The 26,129-nt window shown below is 43.6% G+C and overlaps 1 protein-coding gene across 3 annotated transcripts in view; it reads left to right on the top strand.

The window, feature by feature from the left end:
* ARID1A (AT-rich interaction domain 1A) overlaps positions 1 to 26,129 on the top strand; it is a 67,595-nt gene that overhangs the window by 34,982 nt on the left and 6,484 nt on the right. For 2 of the 3 annotated variants that reach the window (XM_037032884.1, XM_037032881.1), the window contains exons 5-15: positions 15,936 to 16,176; positions 16,465 to 16,554; positions 17,095 to 17,262; positions 17,951 to 18,263; positions 19,657 to 19,802; positions 19,902 to 20,011; positions 21,197 to 21,406; positions 23,777 to 23,984; positions 25,084 to 25,216; positions 25,391 to 25,566; positions 25,932 to 26,082. In XM_037032884.1, coding sequence (XP_036888779.1) covers positions 15,936 to 16,176; positions 16,465 to 16,554; positions 17,095 to 17,262; positions 17,951 to 18,263; positions 19,657 to 19,802; positions 19,902 to 20,011; positions 21,197 to 21,406; positions 23,777 to 23,984; positions 25,084 to 25,216; positions 25,391 to 25,566; positions 25,932 to 26,082 — 1,946 coding nt within the window. The remainder of the gene's footprint in view (positions 1 to 15,935; positions 16,177 to 16,464; positions 16,555 to 17,094; positions 17,263 to 17,950; positions 18,264 to 19,656; positions 19,803 to 19,901; positions 20,012 to 21,196; positions 21,407 to 23,776; positions 23,985 to 25,083; positions 25,217 to 25,390; positions 25,567 to 25,931; positions 26,083 to 26,129) is intronic. The other variant, XM_037032882.1, reaches the window with a different exon arrangement.

The raw sequence follows: 26,129 nt of genomic DNA, 5'->3' as shown, positions 1-26,129 counted from the left end.
TTATAGTCAGTTTTGGAGAAAGACTTGGAGTTGCATATTTAAAAGCTGTTTAGCCCCAGCTGGTCTGGCTCAGTGGATTGAGCGTGGGCCTGCAATCCAAAAGGTCACTGGTTCAATTCCCAGTTAGGGCACATCCCTGGTCCCCCTTGGAGGTGTTTGAGGGGCAACCAGTCTATCTTTGTCTTGCACATTGATGTTTCACTCCCTCTCTTTCTTCTTCCCTCCCCCTCTCTAAAAGTAAAAATCTTTTAAAAATAAATAAATAAAAGCAGCCTGGCTGGTGTTGCTCAGTGGATTGAGCGCTGGCCTGTGAACCAAAGGGTTGTGGTCCTGGTCCCCAATTGAGGGTATGTGAGAGGCAACCAATCAATGTTTCTCTCCTTCTTTTCCTCCCTCCCTTCCCCTCTCTCTAAAACAAAGTAAATGAACAAAAAAATTTTCAAAAAATTAATTAATGGCCCTGGCTGGTGTAGCTCGGTGGATTGAGCGCTGGCCTGCGAACCAGAGGATCGCGGTTCGATTCCCAGTCAGGGCACATGCCTGGGTTGCAGGTCAGTTCCCTGCAGGCCAACTCCCAGCAGGGGACGCACGAAAGGCAACCATACATTGATGTTTCTCTCCCTCTCTCCTTCCCTTCTAAAGATAAATAAATAAATAAATAAATAAAATCTTTTAAAAAATTAATTAATGAAAAGCTTCTATTTTAAGAGATTCATCCAAATATATGTGGCTTCCCTAGAATAATGAATGCTTCCCAGATTTTTTCTACTGAGGCACATTTGTAAATTTACATTTTTAGTCTTGAGTACCTGGGATGGGGTTTCCATTTAGTGATGGAAAATTGATATAGGATTGAAAGCCTTGATCTGGAAAGGTTCACTTGATTAATGCTTCTCAAACTTTAACATGCATTAAGAGTTATGTAGAGATAAATTAAAACACAGATTATTGACCTCTATGCAAAAAGATTTTTGATTCAGTAGGTGTGGGGTGAGACCCAATAATTTGCATTTCTAGTAAGTTCCAGGTGGTACTGAAGTTGCACATACCATACTTGAATAACAGTAAGCTTAGGTAGTCCTTTGAAAGGGGAAGAAAAAAAATTACTAGACTAGGAAGTCTTTGATAACTTGAATAATGTAACTTACACTGTAGTTTGACTATTGACAATCTGGTGGGAAGGTTGTCACTTTATAATGGTGGGGGGGGGGAAGACTTGCGAGAAGGGCTTACCTGTGGCTTGTGGCCTCAGTCGAGTTTATTCCTGGGTTAGGGCAGCCCTTGTGCTGCCAGCACCACCCTGGGAGCACTCCATTCTGGCACCCATAACTAAATTCCTTCTATAAGTTGGTCACCAAATCCTAATTTACCTCAGAAATGGCTTTTGAATCTGGATTCCCCTCTCCTTCCTTATTGCCTAGGCCCCTGTTATTCCTTACCTGGTGTCTTGCCCCAGCCTCCTGACAGTTTCTGTCTTTTCCTTCCAAGTCAGCCCTCAACTGGGGCTGGTATCATAATTACCAGAATGATCATCTTAAAAAATAAAACCTGGCAAGTAACATTACTGCTTTGAAACCTCTGACTACCTGTTGCCTGTAGGTTTAAGCCAACTGTGACACACAAGTTCCTTTGTAATGTAGAGGATTAGAATTTTTTTTAAGTTTTTTAAAGTTGGCATGGTTCTGGCTGGTGTGGCTCAGTGGATTGAATGCCAGCCTGTGAACCAAAGGGTCACTAGTTCGATTCCCAGTCAGGGAACATGCCTGGGTTGCAGGCCAGGTCTCCAGTTGGGGGCGTGCAGGAGGCAACCACACACTGACATTTCTCTCTTCTCTTTCTCCCTCCCTTCCCCTCTGTCTAAAAATTAATTAATTAGTTAATTAAAGTAGGCATGTTTCCTGTCCTGGGTATAAAACCTGCAACACTGTTTGCTGTGGGTGTTATATAGAAGGCAAGTAGGTAATAGACAAGGGTTGAACTTCAGTGACTTCTAAGGTAACCCAAATTCTTGAATCTGTACTTCTGACTATGACACGGCTGCTACCCTCAAGGATCCTCCTGTTTCATTAGCGAAATAGATGAATGTGTGACTGAATGTTTCAGTGAGTGCTGTCAGAGTTTGGTGAAGTCAGTGATCCATTTATGTCTAAGTAACTGAGGAAGACATTGTGGCAGAAGTTTGGAGTGAGCTGGGTATGGACATACTTTTGTGTTTGGAAACAAAAAATATACCCTGAGGAGAGGCCAGGTGGGGGTGTGCAATACAGATGATATTTGGGGACTGATCAGAATCAGGCTTCTTGGGTTAGGGAGTTAAGAAAGGAAAGCTAGGTCGCATGGATTGGGGTCCTAGTAGGCTAATAAGTGAGGCATTTGGATCTGATCTTACGGGCCTGCTGTATGTAATTAGAGCAATAACATGATAAAATTAATGTTTTATAGAAGCCCGTTGAGCCTTCTATAAAAGCTCTGAGCCAGTGTGGCTCAGTTAGTTGGAATGTTGTCCCATACCCCAAAGGGTTGGCAGTTCCATTCCCAGGTAGGGCATATACCTAAGTTTCAGGTTCAATCCCCAGTTGGAATGCGTATGGGAGACAACCAATTGGTGTTTCTGTCTCACGTTGATATTTCTCTCTCCTTTCCTCCCTAAAATCAATAAACTATTTTTAAAATTATGCTTTTAAAAATGATCCATTGGTATGTAGTTGTTATGAAAGGGGGAGAGTCTGGAAAGGGGATAAATTGTTGAAATATTGTACTTCTGGCAAGAAGTGTGCAGTTCTCATTTGCATAGCTACCTAGTCCCAGTTGTGAGGTGTGCAGGGGAGAATCTATAGCATTGAGATTAAATAGATTCCGTTGGGTGGAAAATTTAATGAGCTTGATTGGGTGGGTGGGAAAAAGAAAGAGAAATCTCATTGACAGAAATGGAAAGGTTAATAGAAAAACTAATTTTTGAGGATAAATTAAGTTCCTTATAATGAGATGTCTAAAAACAAATACTTAGCTTCTAGTTGGAGGTAGTAAACTCAAACTTGAGTAACAGCTGAACCTAAATAGAGTTTGAGAGTTGTCTGTTTAATGGTTAATGGTTAAAACCGTAAATGAAATAGGCCTCCCAGGCCCTAGAGTATGAAAAGAAGAGCCAGATAGACGCCTGGATAATGCCCGTGGTCATTGTGGAGAAGTGCCCAATGTGTAGTCGGAGAGGGTGGGGGGGAGGACCAGGATAGTGTCCTATTCTGGAAGCCAAGGAAGGGAGGAAAGTAGTCCACATCATATTTATATTTTAAGGAATATGGAGTTGGATTTGTCGTGAAGAGGTTGTTATTGGGATCCTTTTTAGGTAGGGAGAGAACCTGGTTTCCCTTGGAGGAAAGGAATTGAGCAGGGGAAAGGTGTCAAGATGAAGAACACTCTTGAAAATCATTGAAAGAGGACTGATCCTAAATGCCTCAGCTTCATCTCAAGACCTGTGTGTGTATAAAGCAGATAGCAGGGTGAAGATGCTGGCAGGAAATTGGAGAGTATAAACAGGGCACATCTTTCAGAAGACATGAAAGAAAGGAATCAAGGGCACTCACTGAGTTTATTTATAAGGGACACTATACCCTTGACTGAAAAAGTCCTAGAAGCTGCTATTGAAGGTCTAGATAGATCATACTTGTTTCCTCTGGTTAGGTAGAGCATGGAGGTTATTGATGGCAGCAGTGAGGTAGAGAACAGGAGGATTAGGATCTTCAATGTCCATTAAATTATCTATAGATATTCTTTTATCATTTGAGTTTCCAAGCTCTTTAGATTTCACTTAGCAACATAGTGGCTATTAGCACTTATATTTTACTGCTGTGGTGCTCTCAGGCCCTGATAGTTTGGGTTACATGGATCCAGAAAAAGGAAATAGGGGGGAACTATGTTCTTACATAGTATCCAAATCTTAGAAGGCAAGAGTAAGGCCAGGTTAAGAAGCTACAGCCCATACCAATTCTCCCAGAAGGGCAGGAATTGAAATGTACTGAGTAATGACTTCCATTTTACCTAAGAAGAAGCTAAGGGTCAGAACCAGGATTTGAATCCAGCTCTTGCTGATATTTCAGTTGAAATACTTCTTGTAGCATCCCACCCAGCAGAGGAAAGGCACGGATAACTTATCCTCTCTTAATGTTTGCCAAAAGCCTCAACCTCATTGCCCTTTAACATTCACTAGACTTGTCCTAAAAGGAGGAGTATGAATTAATGGATTTCCATCTCACTTTTGTTTTCCCAGACCTCATGATGGAAGCATAGTGAGTTATAGAAAGGGCAGCTGAGCAGCAGGAAGGGGCAGAAGAGGGAAGATGAGTAAATCCATAGGGCAGGTCTGCTGAAGGAACTATCCAACTAGGGAATCACCTCAAACAATGGAAAGCTGACTAGGGTTTGGTTCTTTGATTTTCCTTGTGTTGGATGGGAGCAAGTCCTGTTCTGTGCCTTTTTTCTTAGAACACAGTGTCCTTTATAATCAGTTATATCCTTGTTACTGAAAAAAATGTGGTCCATTATCTAGCAACACAGACATCACCTGGGAGCTTGTTAGAAATGCAGATTCTTGGCCTCGCCCCAGCCTAATAGAATCCCATACTTTTAACAAGATCCCCAGGTAATTTATTTGTCTAATAGTTTAGAAGTGAAGAGTTAGACCCCAACTGTTGAGAGTGAAGTTTTCAAATCTGAGACTTTGGAATATAATAAATTTTTCAGTGCTTAGTGAAATTTAAATAATCTCTAGATGAGTGTGGGGGATAGGAGTAGACGACCACCACCATTTGTTTTGTGGTTGCTTGTTCATGTTCACATAGGTTTTGCTGGGACCTCTGTTTGAGGACTTAGGTCTGTATCTGACTACCTGTATCACATACTCGGTAAAACTTTTGCTGAATAGCCCCTAGGAGAGCCAGCTTCTTGTCATCTGGATTTATTGGGGCAGGGGTGGCGGTGAGAGGAAACTTCTAAAAACTTAGAAAATTGGGATATTTGAAGGATATTAAGTGTATACTGTTTGTATTCTCTTTTGTCAAATTTCATGGTAAAACGAGGCAGAGCCAGTGGTTTTTGTCAGCATATTTTTAAAGGAATAACAGGAGTGCCACTAGCAATTTTGGTACCCAGAGAAGCTAGGCCGTTCTGTTTTCTATCTGACCATGTATCTGTGCTTGTTCCCCTTGAATTGTAGCCCAGGTGCTCTCACAAAGTCTGAAAAAGGAAATCCCCGACCTCCATCATATTTGCCCAGAATGTTCAGAGCAGCGTGTACCCTGTTCAGGTAGCCATCCCTTCTCTAGAAAGTTGGTTCTCTGGCAGTGCCAGCCAATCTGATTCCCCATCTTAGTCATGCTGCTCCAGCCCTGATACTGCCTGGTGCCTGCTGGAGCCTCTGCTGCTGGCAGCAGATTTCGGTATGCTTGTTCCTGGGCCCATTTCCTGTTTCTATTCTAGTCGCTGGTGGCTGGGCTCAGCTTCCTGCTTGTGTGTCTCACACAGATTCTTCTTGCTGGAACCTTTTGTTTTCTTCAGAACAACTTAAGTCTGAATATTAATCGAGCCTTACCTCTAGTGTGATGGCCCCTGAGGTCAGTTACCTACTGAGGACTGGTGGGAAGTTACACTACCTCCGCACCAAGCATACCACTTGGATTTGGATTGTTTTTTTGTTTTTCTGCAGCCCTCCTTTAGGAAGCTGGTGGTTTCCAGAAATTGATATAAAAAGATAAACTGGGAGCTCGTACAGGCCAGACTTGTCTTCATTCATAAGCTTCACAGAGCTGTCAGGACAGGTGTCCCCTGGATCTTTTGTACCTAGAATGGATAAACGTATTTCCTGCTCCTGAGGAAGACATTTGGTACCCTGTCTATCCCATGCCTCCTTGAAGCCTAGAGAATACTTTGGGTTGGGCAGGTAATACTATCCTCAGCAGACTAAAAGCTTGCCGAGAATATAGGGATCTAATCATCATCTTGTAAGCAATTCCACCCTTGCAGAGCTTAGAGTAGAAGGGAGAGGGTACAAGGAGATTATAAACAGGGAAGAAGAAGTTAAGGTGGTTGTCCTGGACAAATGTATTTTAAAGTTCTAAGGCTCTCCCATCTTGCCTATTTTTCCCCAAAGATGCTGGCTTAGCAGAGAATATATTTGTGAGTAATTCTTTTCTCTTTCCTTCACAACTGTTCTTTTGGGATCACCTGATAGAGTCACATAGAATGGTTTCTACATTAATTTAAACCTTAAACCTTGGGTATGTTTGATAGGGATTTAATATTTGGAATTGGTCTTACAAAATTGTTAGAAGGATTGAAGGACCAACCTCTAGGCTTGTCCTTCAGGAATAGAACCTAGACCTAGGCTTACCCACCAGGGATCTCCTGCTTATGAGCCACTACCAGATTGATTGCTCTAAATCTGCTATCTGGGGATCGGTAAACTGGAATCAAGAAGTAGTAGCAGTTGCCGCTGTCAAAACCAGCACCCAGTTAACTGGAAGATGAACCCAAAATGTTGCTGCAGAAACAAATGAAGGAGACAGAAACATGGTCTCTGCCATACTTTAATCTAATCTTGAGTCTGCTTCTAATTAGCAGAACCTGAACTGTATTCAAACCCATCCTCAAGGGATTCTGGGAAATGTAGTTTTCAGCTTTTAAAACCTCTACAAATTAGGAAAAGAGTGTAGTAGAGCTTGAGTTAGTCCACAGAATATTTACCACACTAAGAGAAGGAAGAATTCAAAAAACAGGCTTTGTCTTCCATATACTCTTCTCTTTGGAGAAAGGGAAGGAGATACGGAGAGATGTAGGGATGAGATTTCTAGGCAAAGGTAGTAAGTGATGCTATGGTTTCTGGATCTAGATCTATTCTCCAGGATGATGTGTAGGAAGTATTTACTCTGGAAGGGAGAAACCTCAAAAACTAGAATTTACTGAAATTCCTGAGTCAGCATATGGATGAACTCAGTTGCTTTGGTAAAAGTAGCTTTCTTCACCCATTCCCCTTATCCCCCTTTCCCTTCCCTTCCTATTGGTGCTGTCTGCAAAGCACCTATTGGTGCTGTTCTTTTCCCAAAAGGCCAACCAAAATCAGAAAGCCAACCTACTAGATGTGTTATTGCCAAGGTATTTCTTGTTGTACTGGGGTCAGGAGTGGGGGCTTGTGCTTTTGAACAGATATAAACCAAGACCCACCACTCCCTGAAATACAATCCTTATGGAAACTATTAGGGATCCTGTACAGAGCGAGAATTTGTTCCTCTGAACTTGGTCCAGATGGGGGGACCCTATGTTAACACACCTGATAAATCAAGCATAGAATTAGCTCTATTGTCTTTTTTCTCATGTTCCTAAACTCTTTGGTGTTCTGCCTGATAGCTGTGGTGAATCTGGTACCTGATCCAATGTTGTCCCTTTGGGGACCAGTGAGTACTTGGTCTCTTGCTTTATTCGCTTTCAAGGCCTGAACCTGTTCCATCTTCCCTACCTGTGGTGGAATTGGCTGGTATTGTGACATAATCTTTGATTGCCATGAGGCAGAACTGAATTCTAAGCTTCCCTCCCATTTGACCTTTCCCAAGGAAGCTTTGGAGATGGGAACTAGGGGTTGAAGGCTCCAGTCGAGAGTCAGCAAACCTGCCCCTTAAGGCCAGCTTTGATGTGGGAGGAATACTGAATATTGTTTACTGAGATGAGTGAAGGTAATTTCCTGACATTTTGAGGAAGGTAAGAGAGAAACCAAGTTCCAAATAAAAGAGATCACTGTTCAGAGGAACCAATATCAAGAATTTTCATTCCCCCTCCCACCATTTTCTACTTTTAGAACTTGACTGTATCACTTTTATGTTCAAGTTGTTCTTTTTGGTTTTAATGGCCTTTGAGGTTGGTGTCTGTCTTTTTTGGTTTAAGATTATTATATTTATTCCCCTCTCACCAGTCTGCTTATTCTACTCCCTCCCCCAATTATTTAGATTTTATTTGGATCAGTGGGCCCATGGTAGAGAAGACCACTGCCAAATATAAATTTAGGGCTTTATGTACCAAACCAGGGAGGCCATGCAGCCCCCTAGGCCTTTGTCTAAGCTATGTTGAACACAGTGCCAACTTTATCTTTCCAGTTGTGTACGTTATTACCTTTTTGCTTGTTTTCTAGTTGCTCCAATTTTGAAGGGGCAACTAGATAAGGTGTAGAAGCCTAAAACAGTACCCCTCTTTCTCCTTACACTTCTCATACCTAGAATTCTGCTTTCTTTTTGGTGTTCTTTTTCTCTCCCCTTTTTCCTGCCCTCCTTGCTCAAGCTCTAGGATTCAAGCTGATGGTCTCAATGAAACAAGATCTGTGTGGTTGGCCTTCCTAAAAGGGAATGCTTGACTTGAAGAAAGTAGGAAGTTCCTAACTTCTTTGCTTTCTCTAGCTTTATCTTGCTCATTTCCTGCTGGGATTAGAACAGCCCTATTCCATAAATATGCACTGCTCTTGACTGCTCTAACTCAGGCCCAGCTCTGACCCAGTTTAATTTTTCTTTTCATATGTGGAATGAAGAGTCTGTTAGCTATTGACCCTTAAAACACTGTACGGTTTGGGCCAAGAGGTGGTTTCTGGCTAGATGAGACATTGCTTCTGGCCCAAGTGAGAAGCCTTCACATGGGAGGGAAAGCTTTGCTTTCCAATGAAAGTGGTCGTGTTGATAACATGGTATTATGCAGGCCTGGTGGGGACTGACAAACGAGAAAGCAAGCTTTCAGCTGTTGTGAGTGCCCTGTGGAAGTCTTAGGATTTTTCCGTTGGGAACCTGAAATTTTTAATGTAAAATCTTTGAATTATTAGAAGGGTCTGTGTAGGAGTTTTGGGCAAGGGATTAGAATGTTCTCTGGGCCCTGTGAATCTATTCCTGTAGTTCCTCGTAAGGACTGCCCATGTGGCTTTGGCTCCCTTGGAGCTGGTGCTTAGAATTTCTCTGGGGGTGGGGGGCCAACTATGGGTAGCACCGTCTCTCCATTGCCAGTTCTCATTGTGTTTGGTATTTGTTTTATTGGTTTGGGGAGGAGGAAGTGCAGGGGAGATGTTGAGCAGAAGTACTCAATGTGATTAAACCTGTAGCTGAGCAGATCCGTGGGAGCAGAATATCGACCCCTGGAAAATCAATGGCTGCTGCAGTGGCCGAGCTGCTGCTTGCAGGGGCTCCCACCATAGGAATGCAGGTAGCGCAGCAGTCTTTCTCTTCCCCTTTTACACCTCACCAACAACCTCAGCCTCCACCCAAAGGGTCAGACCTACCCCAAGAGATTTCATGGGGTGGATTAGAACAGTAGGGTTTTGTATTTTTATAATTAGATTGAATTTGCTCCAGTGACACAGAGCCATGCCTCCTGGCAGCCTCCTTTCCAGAATGTCTTTCCCTGAACTGCAGTTTTGTCAAGAGCTCTTACCAAGTGGCCAAGGCCTATTCAGGGTTGCTCTTTTCAGTATTAGACAACAGTCGGTTCCCTTGATGTCATCACCCAAGAGTACCTCCCTCAAAGCAAAGAGATTGGGTCTAAAAAGAATGCTTTAGAGTAGATTATTGGTTCAGCAACATCAGGCATTTTGTCTTTTGTGTGCCTAACATTTTTCTGGTCACTAATAATAGAAGAATGTAGCCTGGTCCTGCTCTGGTCCCACAGGCTAGTGGCAAAAAGGGCAAACTCAGCATGGTGCCGTGAGTTCTGTAACACTGGGTCTAGAGGAGCCTTGGGAGGAGGGCCTTGCTTGTGGGTTGAGGAGCAAAGGAAGTTGTTCTGTGGCTATGGAGGCTTTGCCTTCACAAGGCTGTTCTTGTCTTTGGAATTCCCAAAGCAAAAACTGATTTTAGTCCACAGTTATACCTAATGTGCAATTTCAAGCAGTTGGTTTTCCTACCCATTTCTCCTCCTTGGCTGGGAAATGGGTCACACTGCTGTGTTAGAGGAGAGCTCTGTTTCCCCATTGTTGGAGTGTGACTATGGGCAGAAGAGTAAAGCTTACTTGGCTTTTGCCCTCAGAGAGGAGCTTTCCCATCTTGTAGTTTGGGACATAGGGCCCCTAAAAAAAAAAAAAAAGACCTGATTGCCCTGAAGTTTGGAAGGGTATTTGCAGGGCTTGGTGGGGAGGAAAGTATGAGGTTTTGAAATTGCCTGAGATGAGGCCACCTAGAGGTCAGGGTTATTTAATGTCTCTCTTTGGGCCACACCCTTGTGCTTGATAATAGGATTGGTTTTCAATGTGAAAACCAGTGAAGACTAGATATTTACCTTCCTGGGACTTAATTTCCTGCTGTCTCCCTAGATTCCAACATTCTCTTCTCTCCACTTGCCTCTGTACATTAAGTGCCCTTCTAAGGACCCAGAGAAAGAAAGTTACACCTACATTTTCTTTAGTGTAGAAAATGTAGGTGTAAACTAACAGTTAAAGTGAAAGGACTGATTTGAAGTAAACATGAAAGAAAGGTTAGGAAGCAAGAGTGGTTTATAGGAAGAGTAGCTAAGAAAGAGAGGAATACATAGCATTGTAGAGTTGGATTATCTAGTTTTAGTCTTTCTTTCTACAGAAGATCTAAGTGAGGCCTTGTAAGGTTGTTAGCCAGTTAGAGTTATGTAGCTAATCACCGAGCATGTTTGGAAACAAGTCGATGCCTGATCTTGTTTGGAACATGGAGCCTTTGATAGTGGCAAGGTTCCACCTTATGATGGAAAGAGTGTGCAGGCTTTAGAATCACAGGACTATGGGTTTGAACCTCAGTTCTCCTAATAGCTCTCTGTCCTTGGGAAAGTCATTTAACTTCTGAGCTTCCTGCTTCTATGTTAAAATGGTTTGTTTATTTATTTTTTAATTTTAATTTTCTAGAGAGGGGGAAGGGAGGGAGAAAAGAGAGGAAGAGAAACATCAGTGTGATTGCCTCTTGCACGCCTCCTACTGGGGACCTGACCTGCAAGCCAGGCATGTGCTCTGACTGGGAATTGAACCAATAACCCTTTGGTTCACAGGCTAGTGCTCAATCCACTGAGCTACACCAGCAAGAGCAAAAATGGGATTGATATATACATCAGAAAATGATTGTGAGAACAAAATGTGAGTTAATCTTTTACCTTAGGGTTGAATACATGGTAGTCAAAATATTTATGTCAGCTCTGCTTCCCTTTGAGAGGGAGACACAAAGAGACTTGCTCTATTCCTCTTTTCACTATCCTTTGAATTCGTAAATTTGGTCTTCCAGAGCTTATAAAGGGGGTTTTTCTCCTGGAGGTGGGGCCCTAAAAATTCTGAAGACAAAAAGAGTCTAAGCCTTCTCCACCATGAATCCTCACCAGGCAGCCAGGAGATACCAGGAAGAAATGATCCATTATCCCCAGAACAAAAAGCCTGTTGTAAAAAAAGAGAAGAGGGGCTTTGGTGACAGCGTTTTGGAAACTTGGGGTTAGGGGTTAAGAAATAGTTATCCTAGCCTTTCCTGGAGTAATTTCTGCTATTCCAAACAGTGAGTGTAGTTGAGGCAGGAGATGGCGCTTATTGAGCGATCTTAAGCTAAAAGGATGGTATCAGCCTCTGCATCTTTTCTTTCCCCTTCCTTAACCACCTGCTTAACCCCTGATGTAGAAGTACCACCAGCAGCAGGAGGCAGCCTGTTCTGTGTATTGATTTGTTTTTGGCATTTAAGCCAGCACAAGCTAGCCTACTCTCTAGGCACGAATGGCGGACACCACACATTGGATCAGTGCAGCAGTTCTAAACTCTGGAGCCCCTATCAATGTGGGGTGAGTTAGAGCGCCTTTCCTTCTATTTAGCAAAGACCGCGGTGGGTGGGAGGGCCCAGAGAACCTACAACTGATACTTTATTGTACTGAATATTTTTAGAAGTGTTTGATAGAGAGGGTAGCTTCTTCTCCACCTGTCCCTTAACAAATATGTTGCTTAAGGAAGGCTTTATGGAAAAACAAGGTCTCCCAAAATCTTAGGTGCCTTTTTAAGTAATTCCCATGTTACTAAGTTTGTCTTGAAGTTTGTCAAAGCTGTTGCCTCCTTTCCTACCATCTGCCTTTCTTAAGTATTAAGTTTCCCAGCCTTTCTGTGTTCTTAAGGATTTCCTCCCATTCTCCAGCATGGGAGCAGCCTCCTGCCACGGCCATGAATCTGTTGGGCTAGGAAAATACTTGACAGATTGTTAGTGCAGATTTGGTCATTTCAAGCTGGTCATGAAAAGCATTTGGACTTTTCATTCAAGGATCGTCATATAAGTGAGTATGGTTGAATTGGAAGGTTCCTACCACACAAGTACATACATACTACAAGCATGTGTGTGTAGGATTTACCTGGCTCTCTTGGTGGGTGGTTTGGTTTCCCTGCCAGTAGTTAGCAAACTTGGCAAAAGCTCTTCACAAATGAAAGAATACAAGAACCCCATCTGGGGGTTTGCAAAAGCTCCATTTCCCAAAGATTCTGCCAAATTTATGAGAAAAAGCTGAATCTGAGCATTGCCTTGAGCCTGGTCTTCAGATTTGTCTGTTGATGTTATTTAATCTGCTCAGCAAAACGAACTGATGCCATCCTCATGAGGCTCTGTGGAGATTGTTTAAACCCCTCTCATCTAACCCTGAACTGGTATCTTCCTGCATGAAAATGTTCTTCATGAGGCAGCCAATTCATGTTAGAACTTGCAGGCCTTCCTGTGAGAGCACTAGCAAACCCGTCCCTGCACACCATGCTGCCCGGTACACACACCCCCCAGTGTGATATGGACTATGTAATTTAGGGCATGGTTTTGTTGTGGTGTTAGCTGCCGAGTTCTGTTTGTCTGCAGAGCCTGACAAACCCATGCTGGCACTTGCTGGGACTGGGCAACCAATCACAGCTGGAACAGTTATCGTCATAGAGTCCCTATGGGCTTTCTCTATCAGGTCACATCCCAAAATAACATTGGGCAGTATTTCAAGTGAAGAAACGAAGGCTTTCAGGGCTGTAGCCAGCCTGGAGTGTGAGATTCTGTGTGAAATAGTTGGACCTGCTCCAGTGCTTTTGATCTACATGGTAGATGAGCAATAAAATGCATGAAACACATTGGAAACACGTGAGGAAATCCTCCCTGGCCCTGTTGCTTCCTTGGAACTGGCAGGGCACTGAGTGGGCTGATTTTCACCTCCCATCTCTTAGCAGGATTATGCTTGGAGGAGAGCAAACCCAGAGAAACAGATCTTTCCATTTAGGAGGCAGTGCTGTAATTCTTTCAGTAGTCCTCCTAGAAGGTAACTGTTAGATGGAACCTTTTGAGAGAACTGAGAACCTGAATCCTGAAATGCTAAAGGTGACCCCCCGCCACTAGGGAGAATTGGGGCTGGGATTGATTGAACTTTGTCTGTGATGAGTATGTTGTGGAAAGCCAAACTTGTTAAGCACATTGAGGTCTGACTCAACAGCCAGACATCCGGCTTTTTGTGGAACAAAAGACTCGAAAAACTGGCTTTTTGTAGGGTAGAAAGCAGAGGTGTGTCCTGTGCAATAAAAGGACATGGAGTTCAGAGCAGTATCTGTTCTTGTAGATAGAGGGGGGAGACTTCTTTTGGAGTCTACTCTTATAACTCCCTCCCATTTCCCAATAAAAACATTAGGTTGTGATTAGCCACAGGGACTAAAGGGACTAAAGGGCAATACCAGGGTATTGCCACTGGTATTGTATATTTCATATGGCCCTGACCATATAGTACCAGTGGAGTTTCATGCATATGCCTTAGAGGTGTCACAAACTCAGATTTATTATCCAGTCCTCTTATTGTATAAGTAAGGAAACCAAAGCCTGGTTTGTTGCCAACTTGTCCAAGGTCACCACTGATAAGTACCAAGAGCTGGGCCTTGGTCTCCCAGCTGGGGTGTGGTGCTTTTTCCTCAGTTCATATAATATCAGCATAACAGAGAGACAAGGAACATAGGCTCTGGAGTTCAGCAGACTTGGGATCAAAATCTAGTTTCTGCCATTTACTTGCTGGATGACTTGGGCATGCAACCCAATCTGTCTGAGCATGAGCTTGCTCATCTTCAACATGTTAGTGGTAGAAATATGTACTCCCAAGAATTGTAGAAAATTAAGGAACTCTATAAGTGCCTGGCACATTGTAGATGCTCAAATGGTATTTACTGTTAATATTGATATAAATTCTCTGTCTCTGCCTATGCCAACGTTCTGGTTCTAATTGTTTTTATTTTTATTTTTTAAAGATTTTATTTATTTATTTTTAGAGAGTTGGAAAGAGCGGGAGAGAGGCATTAATATGTTAAAGATACGTCAGCTGGTTGCTTCTTGAATACCCCCAACTGAGGACCTGGCCTGCAACCCAGACATATGCCCTGCCTGGGAATTGAACAGGGACACTTTGGTTCGTAGGCTGGCACACAGTCCACTGTGTACCAGCCAGGACTAATTCTTTTTTTCTCTAATATTTTAAAAATATTTTGTTTATTTATTTTTTAGAGAGGGGAAGGGAGGGAGAAGTGGGGGGAGAGAAACATCAATGTGTGGTTGTCTCTCGCATGCCTCCAACTAGGGACCTGGTCCCCAACCCAGCCATGTGTCCTACCTAGACTGGGAATTGAACCAGCGACCCTTTGGTTCATAGTCTGGTACTCAATCCACTGAGCCACATCAGCCAGGGCAATTTTTTTCATGAATATATATTTATTTATTTACTTACTTATTAAAGTATATTTTATTGCTTATGCTATTACATTGTCCCATTTTCTCCCCTTTATTCCCCTTCTGCCCTGCACCCCCTCATGAGCACCTCCCCCCACCCTTAGTTTCATGTCCATGGGTCATACATAAGTTCTTTGGCTTCTCCATTTCCTATACTGTTATTAACTACCACCTGTCTATTTTGTACCCATCATTTATGCTTCTTATTCCCTGTGCCTGTTCCCCTATGCTCTCTCCTCCCGCTCTGTACTGATAACCCTCCATTGTGATCTTCATTTCTGTGATTCTGTGCCTGTTCTAGTTGTTTGCTTAGTTTGTTTCTGTTTTGTTAGGTCCAGTTGTAAGTTTGTTATCATTTTACTGTTCATATATTTGATCATCTTCTTTTTCTTAGATAAGTCCCTTTAACATTTCATATAATAAGGGCTTGGTGATGATGACAGTTTTTTTCAATCAACTACCCCCATGCTGACCCATTACCATCTGATGAAAATGACAGTTTGAGAGATTGGCGTCAAATCAGAGAGATAAAATTAATTATCTGTTGCATTCCCCACTGTTATTTGTGCCTAGGCATCCCAGCTTTATATATTCCTGTGCAGTGTATCCCTTTTCACCTCCTACCCCTTATATTTTAAAATATGGTAACTTGAAAAAAGTGAGTCCTTGGTAAATTGTAGGTTATAATAATCTGATGGAGAGAGGATCTGTGATTATTGCCCATACTTGTTCACATACTCTTGTGGCTCCTGGTACTATCCTGGCAGTGTTTTATAAAGGTTCCTTAGTGGAAAAGAACTAAAGGCTCACTGAAATGCTACTCCATCATGACTGGAAGTTGAGACTGGGAAAGAAGATAAAAGTACTAGATCTAATTCTGGTGGGTAAACCAGAGGTCACCAAACTAAAGATTGTGGGCCAGTGACTTGTTTTTATAAGTAATCAAATGCATGGGACTATATTCCAATAAAACTTTATGTATATTATCTGTGACTGCTTTTGCACTCGATGACAGAGCTGAGTAGTTGTACTTGAAGAAGATTATATGGCCCTTAATAGTTTACCATATATAAACTATAGTATCATGGCAACATAATGTGGGCAATGTACTTGCCCTTGGTTATTTAAGGAAAATACTAATCACGTAGTAGTGTTGTTGAAAGAAGAATCTTTCTGCCTAATATTGCTAATCTTATGTCTTTGTATGGTATGTTTCAGGATCTGTCTGGTTCAATAGACGATCTCCCCATGGGGACAGAAGGAGCTCTGAGCCCTGGAGTGAGCACATCAGGGATTTCCAGCAGCCAAGGAGAACAGAGTAATCCAGCTCAGTCTCCTTTCTCTCCTCATACTTCCCCTCACCTGCCTGGCATCCGAGGCCCTTCCCCATCCCCTGTTGGCTCTCCCGCCAGTGTTGCTCAGTCTCGCTCAGGACCACTCTCGCCTGTTGCAGTGCCAGGTACCTTTAAGTTCTGGGTTTTGGGGAGAGGGAATGGGGACTGGCTTCCAACAATATCAAGGGGCCCCAGCCTTCAGTTGGCAGAGAAAACATCTCTGGTCCTATCTGCAAAGTTTCCCTTTAGCATTTGAAGAAGGGAGATGGGAGCCCCCTGGTTGGAACATTCTGTGCATGGGATACTGGGGGGGTGCCTGGCCTTCCCAGAAGCCATTTCCAGCTCTGACTTGACCTCCTAGCTGGAAATTTCAGGCTTAGCCACGATTGACTTACTTTCTCTGTCTGGAGCAGGCAATCAGATGCCACCTCGGCCACCCAGTGGCCAGTCGGACAGCATCATACATCCTTCCATGAACCCATCAAGCATTGCCCAAGATCGAGGTAAGAGCCTGGGCTTTGGTGGGGGGGGGGGGTGGAGGCCTAAGGCTGACACGTCATTATCCAGTGCAGTAGCTTTTGGAGGACTGTATGACCATGAAGCATAGGACAATCCCAGCAACAACCATGAAGTTAAGATTGGGCTTGGCCATGTTATGGCTCCAAAACTGTGTTTCTCCCAGTCATTCTTTGTTTCTCATTGTTTCTTTTTTGATGGATTCCCCCACATACATTGTGCCCAATTGGGTCAGCAGATGCTAAAACTTAGCATTGAATCTTTACTCTTTAAATCCTGCTCCATTTTATTTTTCTGTAATTGCTATTTATCTTTTCAAATTCCCATTTAGTGGAAAGATTTGTCATGATCTGGTTAATAGCTATGTCACTTTGAAGGGTGTCTTCAATGGCATGCAATTATATAATAAATAAGATAGAGATAAATAATTAGTTGCTAAAGTGTAGATGGTGAAGTCCTAGGATAAGGGAGAACATTTGTTCCTGTCGTACTAAGGTAATAACTATATGGGCACTACCCACAAATAGGTTACATGCAGAGGAATCCCCAGATGCCCCAGTACAGTTCCCCCCAGCCCGGCTCGGCCTTATCTCCACGTCAGCCTTCTGGAGGACAGATGCACACAGGCATGGGCTCCTACCAGCAGAACTCCATGGGGAGCTATGGTCCCCAGGGGAGTCAGTATGGCCCACAGGGTAAGTATATACTCAGTTAGGAGTACACAGAGATGAGACAAGAAAACAGTTACTTGATATGCTGTTCTCTGGGATGTAAGAGTAGGACTGTTCTTTGCCTTTAATTCACCAAGACCAGTCCCTAAAATAGGGGAGGAAGGACTGTCACCATGGGAAAGTTCTTGAATATCTCTGAGCCTCTGTTTCATCTATACAACAGGGATAAAGTATTTAGCTCAAGACACTGAGCAAAGGCACTTAAATAATGATAACTATTGCTTATAATATTTGTTTTGAGTAAGTTAGTCCCAATAGAATGGATCTTTCTTCAAAATTAGGTCTCCATGAACTAAAGCTGAATGTTTCTCATATAGCATGGTACAGAAGGCAAAATGTAGAAAGGAGAGAATTCTGGGAGTTGTCGGACCTGGATAGGTGCAAAACCAGCCTTGCCTGCTAAGTCTTAATTCTGTGTTATCTTTAAGATGAGGGGACAGTTGAAGCCTCTCTTTATATGCTTTTACCCTCCCCTTTCCCTTTTTTTAAAATGGGATAAAGGGTACCATGAAGTTTGTCTCTTTCCAGACCAAATCTCTAATGATTCCCATTGTTTATCATCTTTGGAATTTGAGAGTTTGAGCAGTATTAGTGAATTGCTAATGAATCACTAACCAAGTCTCTGTATCGTCTTTCCTTCTTCCTCTTCCAGGAGGCTACCCCAGGCAGCCAAACTATAATGCCTTGCCCAACGCTAACTACCCTAGTGCAGGCATGGCTGGAAGTATGAACCCTATGGGTGCTGGAGGTCAGATGCATGGGCAGCCTGGCATCCCACCTTATGGCACACTCCCTCCAGGGAGAATGAGTCACGCCTCCATGGGCAACCGGCCATATGGCCCTAACATGGCCAATATGCCACCTCAGGTCGGGTCGGGGATGTGTCCCCCACCAGGGGGCATGAACCGGAAAACTCAAGAAACTGCTGTCGCCATGCATGTTGCTGCCAACTCTATCCAAAACAGGTAAGGCCTTGGAAGTGAAGAGGGTGTTAGTGCAAGGAAGTAAATGGTGGCATCATTCAGATTATTGAGGTACTTCTGGACCTAAACAATGTCATCTTGGTAAATATGCATTTTATTAAGAGCTCTTTAAAAACTAGATTTTTTTATAGTGGAAAACACAACAGAAGTTCTAATTCTTTTTTTTTAATAGTAAACACCAGCTTTTTATAAAAAAAGATTTTATGTATTTATTCCTAGAGAGAGAGAGGGAGAGAGAGAAGCGTCAGTCAGTTGTCTCTTCTACACCCCGCGCCCTACCAGGGATTGGGCCTGCAACCCAGACATGTGCCCTGACTGGGAATCGAACCTGTGGTACAACGCCCCTACAAAGTGGGCCACATGGGTCAAGGCAAAAGTTCTGGTTCTTAAGCATCCTAGAAAATTGTTATCAAATTTCATATCACCAGATATCATATGTAAAGAACTTCACAAAGCACAGGTTATTTTGATTAGTAAAAATAAGTCTTCAGAGTTTCTTCATTTCTTTTGTCATCTAGTGTTTTAGTTTCTTTAAAGGATTTTTAATGATACACTTGACTTAGATCTGTGGTATGAGAAATAAAAGAATGGTAGAGTTATGGTTTGCCATTTCTTCTACTGTTCTATGTGCATTTGACTCTGGTGCTAAAGTGCAGAAGGCTCGTGTGATACAGTTTAATGACTTGAAGATTCATCTCTTCTTCCTTGGCCATGGACTTCAATGAATATGATTTCTGTTTTTGGAGGCTCTGTCCTTGTACTCCATTTTTGGTACCTACGGTTCTTAAAGTGACAGGTCTTATTGGGATTTTGACGAACCAAGGTAGATTAGGGTGATTGACTGTAACTGTGAAGAGGTGGGTTTGGTTAATACTTCAGAATGATAAAAGCATAGTATGTAGTAGGCCCATCAAGAGTGCAAAGCAAAGCCTCCCCTGCCACCACCAGGTACTTTACTGTTGAGGGCTCCAGTTTGGTTGGGGTTTGATGTAACAAAAAAGTGGTAAAATTGAGCAATATAGTCCTCTTTGTCATAGAGAGGGCTCTTAAATGGAAGCACATGTGACTCTATAGGTGCCTTAGAGGCTGACACTATTTAAGAGACAGGTTAGGCCTTCATTCCTGAAGGAGTGTTTCCTTTCAGATTAACCTATGATCTCCCATTTGGGGCTTGAATCCTCTTAGAACCTTCTGTGGGAGGTAAAAGATAAAAATATTTAGGTCAGGTAGTGCGTGATTATGGTTTCAGGGTCCCGTACACTTTTCTTTGTAAACCTAACTAGGTGATCTTGGCTCACATAACTCTATATTTAGCTTAAGTCCAGATCTGAAAGCTCAGTGTCTCTAACTCCCCTCTCTCCATGTTCTTTCTCAGGCCACCAGGCTACCCCAATATGAATCAAGGGGGCATAATGGGAACTGGACCTCCCTATGGACAAGGGATTAATAGTATGGCTGGCATGATCAACCCTCAGGGACCTCCATATCCCATGGGTGGAACCATGGCCAACAATTCAGCAGGTATGTTCTGGTCATTGCTCACTCTAGGGATTTCTTCCAGAGTGATCTTCATGTCACAAACCTATTAAACATAGGAATTTTTTTTTCTCTCTTTCGTAGGGATGGCAGCCAGCCCAGAGATGATGGGCCTTGGGGATGTCAAGTTAACTCCAGCCACCAAAATGAACAACAAAGCTGATGGAACGCCCAAGACAGAATCCAAATCCAAAGTAATGATTTATAACTTGACTCCTCAACTTTCTGTCCCATCCTTTCCAGTGATAGAAAGGAAAAAGTTGAGGATGATTAGACTCTATCATTTTTTATGACACCAAGTAGATTGTCTCAAGAGAAAGGTTGTTGTTTCCTCTTGTTATCATGAAGGGTCCCATGATAATAGCTCACTGAATTAGGTTTGAGTTATTCTGAGGGTCCTGATATATCTTCTCACAGCTGCCTGTTATGGAGGAAAAATCAGATCTGCAGTGTAGAATTCTCTGTGAAATTGAGCCCTCTGTTCTTATGCATTGATAGATGGTATGTGCCATTGACAACTAGTTGTTCTTCTCTTCCTGGACCATACTAAGAGCCACAGGAATGATTGGTACCCTATATTCTATGGGGAAGATGAGGCAGGTGGGATTTCAGTCCTTGGCCCCCCATAGGTTGTTCCTAAGTGTGCTCTCTGTTGGGCCATGTGGCAAACTGGGGACCTGTTCAGCATTAGAGTTATTTGAAACTTTTCTGCCCTTTGTCATACCTTATTTTCCCTATATTATAAAGTAGGGGAAATTAAAAATCATAGCTACCACCTCCTGTGGACCTTCACCTCTGGCTCCCAGGCCCTTCTAGTCATCTTCCTGTTTTGGATAGGATACTGTGCAAAGCCTTCCAAGCAGTTGGAAGACTCTTTTTTTCTTGAGAGGAGGTAGAGTTTCTTTTTGTTTTAGTGTGTCCCATTGTCTTAAGATCATAATTAGAGTTTCTTGAGTTCTCTGAAACCATCTATGGAAGTGTGTGCAGGCTCCTGGGTGAGTAGTGTGGAACTGGGAGTGACATCGATGTCAGGTGGACAAGGATTTGACTCAACCCTGCTGCTTCAAAGCTGTGAGGTCTTAGGCATGGCCTCCTTGTGCCTGCTTCTTTATCTTTTAAGAGGAGGATAATTTATAAATGCCTGATATGTAAAGGCATCTAGCACAGCACACAATGTATAATATATAGTATTTTTCTTTCTTTATAGGGAGAAAGTCTAGCTCCCTTTTGGTCTTTCAACTTTATGAAGGCAGGGCAGGTGTTAGTAACCACTCCAGAATAAGAGCCTTTATTACTGCTTTAATTAAGGGACTTCTAAGACCCTTAGCATAGGCTTTGGATCTAACCAGTTCCTAAGAATCTTGACCTGCTCCTTCCAGAAATCCAGTTCTTCTACTACAACCAATGAGAAGATCACCAAGTTGTATGAGCTGGGTGGTGAGCCTGAGAGGAAGATGTGGGTGGACCGTTATCTGGCCTTCACTGAGGAGAAGGCCATGGGCATGACAAATCTGCCTGCTGTGGGTAGGAAACCTCTGGACCTCTATCGCCTCTATGTGTCTGTGAAGGAGATTGGTGGATTGACTCAGGTGAGTGCCTGGCAGTTGGCTTCCCTGTGGTTTCCGCAGCCTCTCTTAAGGTATTGAGTGGCCTCACCTAGCATCATGCATCCCACAGGGATATTACCCTCCCCTGCTCCATGAGTCATATACTGATGGACCTGAGAGCACAGGCTCCCAGAAGTCTGAGACTTCCTGGCTAGGATGAAGCGTTAGCATTGTGTTTACCATATGTCTAGGTTACTACTGGGTTGCAAAGATAGAAAAAGTCTATAGGCATTTTGATTCCATGAGAGGCAATCTGGCTTAGTACCCAAGGGCAAGATTTGGAGAAATTGCTTGGTTTTGAACCCTGTCTTAGCCATTTATTACATGACCTTGATAAAGGTTTATTATAACCACTCTGAGCCCTAATATTTCTTATCTGTGAAGTAGGGACAGTGTACCTTGCTATACTGTGTAAGGCTAGAAATAATAAAGCTTTCAGCAAGATATCTACCACATAAATTGGTCTGCAAGATTGTATAGGGGCAGCCAGAGTAGTTGCTGGCTAATTTCTTAGACCCTTTCTAAGAAATTTCATAGTAAAGATGGGATTTCAGGAGCAATTTAACAGAAATTGTTTGTGAAAGGAGATGTAGGTAGGGAATTGTGTTTAGTTATCTGTATGGGAGACTAAAGTGAATGAATTCACCTCTACTACAAACCTCTGAACTGATCACCACCCTGAGCCTCTACCCTAATACCTTACAGCTTTGTTTTACACTTAGCCCAGGAGGCAAACAGGTGAGGCAACCCTGACAAAACAGCACACTGTGACTTGCATCTTTCCTCCTATGTGTGTACTGTACTCGTTAGACCAGGAGACTGCTGTTGGTTCTGAGTTTGTGGCTGAGCTCAGGGGAGGCGTGGCTGGGAGGGATGTATTCCAAACCTAAATCAGAAGAGGAAAACAGCTGTCACCAGCAGAAAAGAAAGTGATTGGAATAAAGCCAACCAACAGTCAGTTATGAATTCCTTCTCCCTTCAGGCTTTATTTCCCTCCCCCACAAAGGAAAACAAAACAAGACACGTGCACACTGCCATATAAGTGGCGTGGGAAGCAAAGCCACAAAGACTTCTGAGGTGACCCTGGACTTATTCGTGCCATTCTCCCTGGCACTATTTCTCACACACAGGCCTCCTGTTTGTACGGCAAGGGAGCATAATTGAGTGGGCTTCTGAACTTAAGATGAGGGTACAGGAGGGAATCTCAAAGCCTGGGCCTGTCTTAGTTTGCAGAAGGATCCCAACCTTTTAGGTGCTATGATATAATTGGACTTTAAAGACAGTTCAGAGGGGAAAGATAGCTGTTACAAGTTGTTTGTGAGGGTTCCAGGAAGATAAAAGATGAGTCCTGAGCTTTTCTAAAGGGTTAGTAGGGTTTAGGTAGAAGGAGGGGCCATGTTCCAGTTGACTGACCCAGATGGCCTGGAGATGGGAATCTGGAATGTACCCTGCCAACGCCATCTCCCTGCTCTAGAAGTTTTCCTGGTCACTTTTTCTCTGTTTAGTTTGTTCTTTTCTTTGCTTCTTTATCACTCTTCTCTCTAGCATCATTGGTATTAAATCAACAGGTATCACAAACATACTGAATTTCCTTTGTGGGTTGGGGACTGGAAAGCCAGCACTCTCAGCCCTTGAGGTCTCCATAGACTTACCACATGGTGGGCAAATAAGCATAAGAATTCATGAAGAGGGAGACCTGCTTGGCTAGAGCAGAAAGAGTAACCCTAGGGATTGGGAATTCTGTGTCCTGAGGCTGAGGAAAGGAGGTAAGAGTAGGCTGGCTTCTGGGCAGGTACAAAAGAAGTCACAGAGCCTAGAGCCACCTGGGCAATCAGGACAGTGATTGGCAAGAGAAAGGGGCTTGTAGTTATATGTCACTGGGATGAAGGAGAGTAGTGGAATAGAATGTCAAATTGCATAGAGCGCACACTGAAAAAAGAAATCAGATGTGAAAACTCCCAGTTTGACAAAGCAAGTTAATCTGTTGATATTACCACATATTTCTATTTTATGAAATGTTAATTTTTATTGGTACATTTAAAATAGAGTTGGATCTGATGATATGCACATAAATTTTTCAGTAGTACACATGTGTAAAGACCATACCTTCTTAATCCCATTCTCTCTAACAGTGATATGAATTTCGCCCTATTAGCTTTGTCTAATAGTTGTCTGTGGATAGAGCCTGCCAAAGGTAGAGGAAAGCCAGCCATCACTGTGGAGCAGGGTTAACTTTTGTGGTTCACTGAGAATTGTGATTCCATAAGAGATGGGTACCTGGTAGTCTGTCTGATGGAGTTTGGGACTTATGGGCAAGAAGATGTACCCCGACTCTTTTGGTTGGTTGTGCAGGTCAACAAGAACAAAAAATGGCGGGAACTTGCGACCAACCTCAATGTCGGCACTTCAAGCAGTGCTGCCAGCTCCTTGAAAAAGCAGTATATCCAGTGTCTCTATGCCTTTGAGTGCAAGATTGAACGGGGAGAAGACCCACCCCCAGACATCTTTGCAGCTGCTGATTCCAAGAAGTCCCAGCCCAAAATCCAGCCTCCTTCTCCAGGTGGGGTTTGGGTGAGCCCTACCAAGGCTAACCCTTCAAGGGTAGTATCCAAGGGTCCAAGTTCTTGTTCACCAGCACTGACCTCCAGGGATGCGGACTCTTTCCTATCATGGGGCATAACAAGTTGGCAGACTAAAGAGTGGGCAGTGGCAACTCCTTTCAGAGGTAGTCTACAGTAGCCCTTAAATTTTCATTTTCACCGTGCACCTGGTGAGTAGGAGGGACATCAGAGGAGCGAGGTAATCTGATGAATAGCAGTGAGGCAAGACTATCTGGGAACTTTGGCCCACTGATGTCAGTGCCTTAGAATGCAGCTCAAACTAGAGCCCTCAATTCCCTAGGGAGCTGAAATGGTAATGAATGGGAAGGAGGACATGGGGAAGAGATATGAATGCAACACTCTGATGGGAGTGTCTCTGCCCACCCTCCTTTCTGAGAAGAGGCTGGTGACTGGGCAAGCATGGAAAGGCCAGGATTCCTAGAAGGTTGGTGTAAACAGATGTGTGCTCTGATGTTGACCTCTGGGGGTATAATGAATACCTGAGGTGACTCACCAAGCAGTGGGATATATGCTTCTGGGGATGTTAACTAATGGAAACATTAATTATTGGTAATTCTGTGCTTATCAGCTTAGAGGAACATTTGAACCTGAGTGGTGATACTGCTAGATGTTTGAGAATGGGAACTCCTATGTTCCAAATGTACACTGCTGGTTTGGGACCTTTATACACATGATTCCAGGGGCTCTGAATGGGAACTTGTGCACCGGCATTACATGGTTAGCAGGGTCCTGGGGTGGGGGTGAGGGGGAGTAAAATAGTCAAGGAATCTGGTGGAGACTCAAGGAATCGACAGCATGGTGATGGCATCGCCATACCACTCATATTCTCCCAATGTGAAACAGCAAGGACCACTATTGAGCCCTCAAATTCCCTTTTTTTATTACCTGGTCTTGCTGAGATTTCCTGTGGAGAAGGTGATTTAGGCTTTAAAGAATCCTGGCTTTGGCCTTACAACAATCCTTTCAGAAGAGATCCCAGGGCATGGGTCTCTGTGAGAGTTAAACACTGTCCTGCTCACCCTGCATCTCTGTCCACAGCTGGATCAGGGTCTATGCAGGGGCCACAGACACCTCAGTCAACCAGTAGTTCCATGGCAGAAGGGGGAGACTTGAAGCCACCAACTCCAGCATCCACACCACACAGTCAGATCCCCCCCTTGCCAGGCATGAGGTAAGACTACAAGCAGGGGCAGGTGGTTTGGGAGGCCCTGGGCAGAAGTGCAAGAGCTCCTATGCCTCCTGGTGGGGTCTCTGCTCTGGCTGCCCAGCCAGTGACTCCCCTGCATCCTGTATTATCAGAGGAATTGCTTTATTTGTGATTTAATTGACTTTCCTTGCTCTGGAGCAGGAGCAATTCAGTTGGGATCCAGGATGCTTTTCCTGATGGAGGTGACCCCACATTCCAGAAACGGAATTCCATGACTCCAAACCCTGGGTACCAGCCCAGTATGAATACCTCTGACATGATGGGGCGCATGTCCTACGAGCCAAATAAGGATCCTTATGGCAGCATGAGGAAAGGTGACCAATTTGCTATTGGCCTTTTACCATTGAGGACAGAGCTGAGGAAGTGGGTTGATAGATTGAAAGTGATTCAGGGTTCTTGTCAAGCCATCTTCTGAGATGGACATTTTCAAACCTAACCCCCCATCTTCATCCCCGCCTTCTGTCTTGTCTTCCTCTCCCTAGTCTCACCCTATTACCCCTTAAGAAGTACATGTTCTTTGTTGATTGAGGCCTCTTTAGATCTGTTTTAAACCTATCAGGAAAACAAAAGGAACAAAATACAGCTCTGAAGAAGGCATGGGTCTTTGGGGCAAGCAAGGGGTGGATTGCCAGACTGGCTCATCTAGTAGTTTGCTCACTGCCTGCCTTTCTACACTCAGCTCCAGGGAGTGATCCCTTCATGTCCTCAGGGCAGGGCCCCAACGGCGGGATGGGGGACCCCTACAGCCGAGCTGCCGGCCCTGGCCTGGCAAATGTGGCAATGGGACCACGACAGCACTATCCTTATGGAGGTCCTTATGACAGAGTAAGGTAAGCATGGCCCCCACTCCTGTCCCACCCCAGAATTCCCACAGCTA

Source organism: Sturnira hondurensis, unplaced genomic scaffold, assembly GCF_014824575.4.
Source record: "Sturnira hondurensis isolate 20B ecotype Veracruz unplaced genomic scaffold, ASM1482457v3 Scaffold0021555, whole genome shotgun sequence".
In the NCBI taxonomy this organism is placed as follows: domain Eukaryota; kingdom Metazoa; phylum Chordata; class Mammalia; order Chiroptera; family Phyllostomidae; genus Sturnira; species Sturnira hondurensis.
Note: the sequence above shows the minus strand (reverse complement) of the source record. Positions and strands in the feature narration are given on the sequence as shown.